Consider the following 4,204-nt stretch of genomic DNA (forward strand, 5'->3'; position numbering starts at 1 on the left):
GTTTTAAGGAGATGACTGGTTTTTTCCGAAAAACGGCCATCTCCAAGTTCCAATTTTTTTTAAATTGAAAAATTAAGTGATGTTATCGCACAATTGCAATATTATATTTTGCGATAGAATTTTTTGTAACCCAACTATATTTTAAATAAAAAAAATTTAAAAAAAAAAGCTCTATATATCAAGCTGATATATGGAGATGACCGGTTTTCGAACTCATTGATTCAATTGCTTTCCTGCAATACTCACCGGATGCAATGATACTGGAAGATGCGTTTTCTTCCCAAATTGATTGATGTAGAGCGGAAAAAGTCTTTTTAAGGGGATGTAGAGCGCGAACTGAATTTCTTTTAAATTTAATCGTTAAAGTAATAAAATAACAATGTAAAATAACAAAGTAATATAATTCGTATTATATAATATATTATCATATTATGTATAATGTATTTTAAAATAATACATTGTACATAAATATATTTTATTACTTACAAATGTTTTAATAATGCTAAGAGATCGATAATGATAAGATGATAATAATGATAAGAATATATAACCATTTTATTATATTTAAGAATTGTTTATTGGAAATAATAACTTTTTGCAAAATAATAATTTCCGCTTACAATTACATAAAAACGAATTTAAAGTATGGGTAAAAATTTTTAAGAATATTTCATAATTTTTTTGTTTTGCCCATTTTTATGTTTTGCACTCACACGTTAAATCAAATAATTTTATATGCAATTTTTTTAAAAATAGTTAAACAGTCTTCGAAAGAGAAAAAAAAATCTTTTCAGTTTTATAAATGTGTAATAGTATATGTACCCAACTGAGAAGGATTAAGGCAATTTTTTAATAATCTATATAACTACTGGAAATGAAATATCCATAACTCGGTAGTTTGAATTTTAACAGGGTCTTCTGGATGCATCTTTTGGTTGAAATCTTTAGGGTTCATCGTTTGGCTTAAATATTTATTTATTTAATCATTTTAAAATAAATGAAAATAATTGAAGATCTTTATATTCTCTCTTCATACAAAATATTGACTAAAAAGAAAAGCATTTAATGATAATCTAATGAAATGTCAAAAATAAATATATGGTATATTTATTAGAATTTTAAAAAAGTGACTTCTTGTTAATTAATTATTTTCAGAACATAAAGTTATTTTGTCACAGTTACTTAACTATCATAATTTAAAGCAGAAAACCATTGACAGACATGCGTTTTTTTCCGACTCAATTTTTCTCTTTAAATTGCTTCTTATCTACTTAATACTTCCGGAGAAAAAATTTCCTTCTCGGCAACATTCACTCAAGCATTTTGACATTCTGTCTACGCGCATTTAAATATTCATGAAAAAAACAAGAAGCACTTCACTTTTTAATCAATAAATCTTGAGAGAAATGAAAACCTCCGAATAATTTAGTTTCTCTTTCTGCCCAAGGAGGGCGTGACGTTAAAAATGGCGGCACTCTTCCCTCCGAGCGAGGATGTTTCCCGAAATTCTCACTTATCTTCTATGGAAGAGTATAAAAAATTATATCAGCAATCTATTCAAGATCCTGATAAATTTTGGGAGCCCCTCGTGAAGGAGTTATTTTGGAAGACTACCCCACCTAAAAGTGGAGTTTGTCGATACAATTTCGATGTTCGAAAGGGAGAAATCTTCGTGAAGTGGTTTGAAGGCTCGAAAACGAATATATCCTATAATGCACTGGATAGAAACGTGGAGAAGGGGTTTGCTAACAGAACTGCTTTTTTGTGGTAAATTTCACTTTATATTACAGAAATAGTAATTTTTCTTGTGATTTTTTTTAAAGACTGAAAATATAAACTTTACTTAAAGGTTAAAATGTCATGAAAATATCTTGGTTTTCTACATTTTATGCTTTATGTCTCATACAATTATAAAATTATATTACAGAAAAATATTATATTTTATTACCTTTGGCTGTTTTTTATATAATTTGTTTTAAAGACTGAAATTTTTTTTTTTAAAGGTCAAACCCTTATGAGTATATTTTGGTTTTCTACATTTTATGCCTCATACAATATTAAGATTATATTTCCGAACGAATATAATATTTTCTTATATTTGGATAGTTTATAAGAAACTACAAGGACGGTTTCAAGGTACCGATTGGAAAATAATTAAAATTGAAACATCTATTGCCGTACATAATTTTGACTCGCTAATTGATGATTTCGACTAACTTCTACTTTTCTACTGTTCTCGACTAACTTTTTAATCTACCAAAAATTAAAAGTTAATTTAAAAATGGAAACACAAAAAAAAGGGTTTTCATTTTCGGTTATTAAAGGAGAAGTAATTAATTTTTCGCAACCGATTAAATAACCTAATTTTAAACATGTTGTTTTTCTACTTTCTCTAAAGAGATCGGAAAAAAAAATTCTAATTTTAATAGTTTTGTAGTAATTATTAGTCGGATTGTTGAAATCGCATATTTTGTAAACCTTAGCAGAAATCACAGTTGAAAAGTTTTTCAATGTGATAGAGAATAGTTTGGAAAAGTGCTTTTAAGAAAAATGTGCCTAAAGTTCAGTTTTCTACGCGCTAATACTATAAATAAAGAATACGTAATATATAACGTCATATTATATATTCTTTGCTATATGTCCGTGTTCCTCAAATTTTTTTTAAAATTTCTTAGGGTGTTGTATAAATCAAACTTTTAGAGATGATAGCAGAATAAGATGAAACAAACACTTTTCCTCCCAGAAAGATGGAGTCGCAGTTAAGATAATCTTATGATTTTCCAATCGTATAACGTTTTGCATCTAAAATCATAAGTAATAAGCAGTAATCTGTTTAAAAAATATTGAAGTAAATTCAAAGTACGTACTTTCATTGCTCAAATAGCTTCATTCAGATTTGAAAGGATTAAAATTCATTCCTGGATTGAATGAATGATTGTAAGATGAATGAATAAAAAAGTGTAAAAAACAATTATAAAATTAACGAAAAATATTATTCTTATTGGATATCTCGTAAAAAATTTTTTGGATGCAATTTTTTTTCTCATTTTTTAATAGTTTTAAAAATTGCACTATATGCGAAAAAGTGCGGTTCCATTTCCATTCGAAGATGAAACTGCAAATAGTAACTGTAACAGGGATCTTGTCTGTCTTAGAAATTCTAACAAATAAAAATGTGCCAAATAAACTTAAAAATTAAGTTTATGAATTTTTTTTAAACAATTTATCTATGTGACTTCTTATATCAAAACACAAAATTCAAAATAAATCTGTTGAATAGCTCCCGATCAAAAACAGTTTCACTTCTTTCTTTTTCTATTAAATTGGTAAAACGAAAAGCTGTGTTTTAAAACCGTTATAATTCAGAAACGATGATGCAACCTATTTATTCTAAACTTTGTTTGAATTTTAGTATAAAAAATTTTATAGACAAGCATGTTTGGGAATTTCTATTAATGCTTTTGGTAGATTTTATCTGGTATAATTTTATTTTATTTTATTTACTAACATAAGCGATCGCCTTTTACATTTGTGTTCCCCATATTTTACGTCGAAAAGTGTTAGTTTCATCATATTCAATAATTTAAAGTATTTTGCATAATTCGAATTTGAAGTAGCAAGACTATAATAAAATTAATTTTTCAGCGGAATAATAAGATAAGATACTAATAAGATATTGGTAACATTGTATAAAGATGTCCTTAAGCTAACTTTTAGAGGCCCGTAGCCCAAAATCGATCGAAGTTTTTTTGGCATTCGAGCTCACCCAGAGTTCGAAATTTAATATGCCAGATAAAAAACAAATTTCGCAAAAATATGATGCCAAAACTGCCGAAGAGAAAAGCAAAATATACTATTGAAATTGCATAATAACGGATCAAGTGTTATAATTCTTCTTAAATTTTATATAACAAAAATGTTTGCCCTATTTTATAATTAGTAACTGAATTAAACGGATTTTTGTATGTTTGTTTACAATCGCGGCAAAGCTAACCTTTAGCATTATCTTTCAACCTGGTTACAGAATTTTCTTGTTGTTTTGCCAAATGGTGATTTTTACTAAATTTGCCGATTTTTTATAATAAAAATTAATTTTATTGAATATACGTAATAAAAATATAAAATTTTTACTTAGTTATTATTAAATATAAATCATTGTTCACTACTTACTATTATTCTGATTCACTAAAATCTACAGTTTTTT

General features: G+C 26.7%; 1 protein-coding gene across 1 annotated transcript in view; it reads left to right on the plus strand.

Annotated features, from left to right (window-relative positions):
- The first annotated feature begins 1,429 nt into the window (after positions 1 to 1,429).
- LOC107442272 (acetyl-coenzyme A synthetase, cytoplasmic) overlaps positions 1,430 to 4,204 on the plus strand; it is a 37,382-nt gene continuing 34,607 nt past the window's right edge. The window contains exon 1 of the mRNA XM_043041584.2: positions 1,430 to 1,767. Within this exon, the coding sequence (XP_042897518.1) occupies positions 1,466 to 1,767 (302 nt within the window). The 5' untranslated portion in view covers positions 1,430 to 1,465. The remainder of the gene's footprint in view (positions 1,768 to 4,204) is intronic.

Source organism: Parasteatoda tepidariorum, chromosome 4 (assembly GCF_043381705.1).
Source record: "Parasteatoda tepidariorum isolate YZ-2023 chromosome 4, CAS_Ptep_4.0, whole genome shotgun sequence".
Lineage (NCBI taxonomy): Eukaryota > Metazoa > Arthropoda > Arachnida > Araneae > Theridiidae > Parasteatoda > Parasteatoda tepidariorum.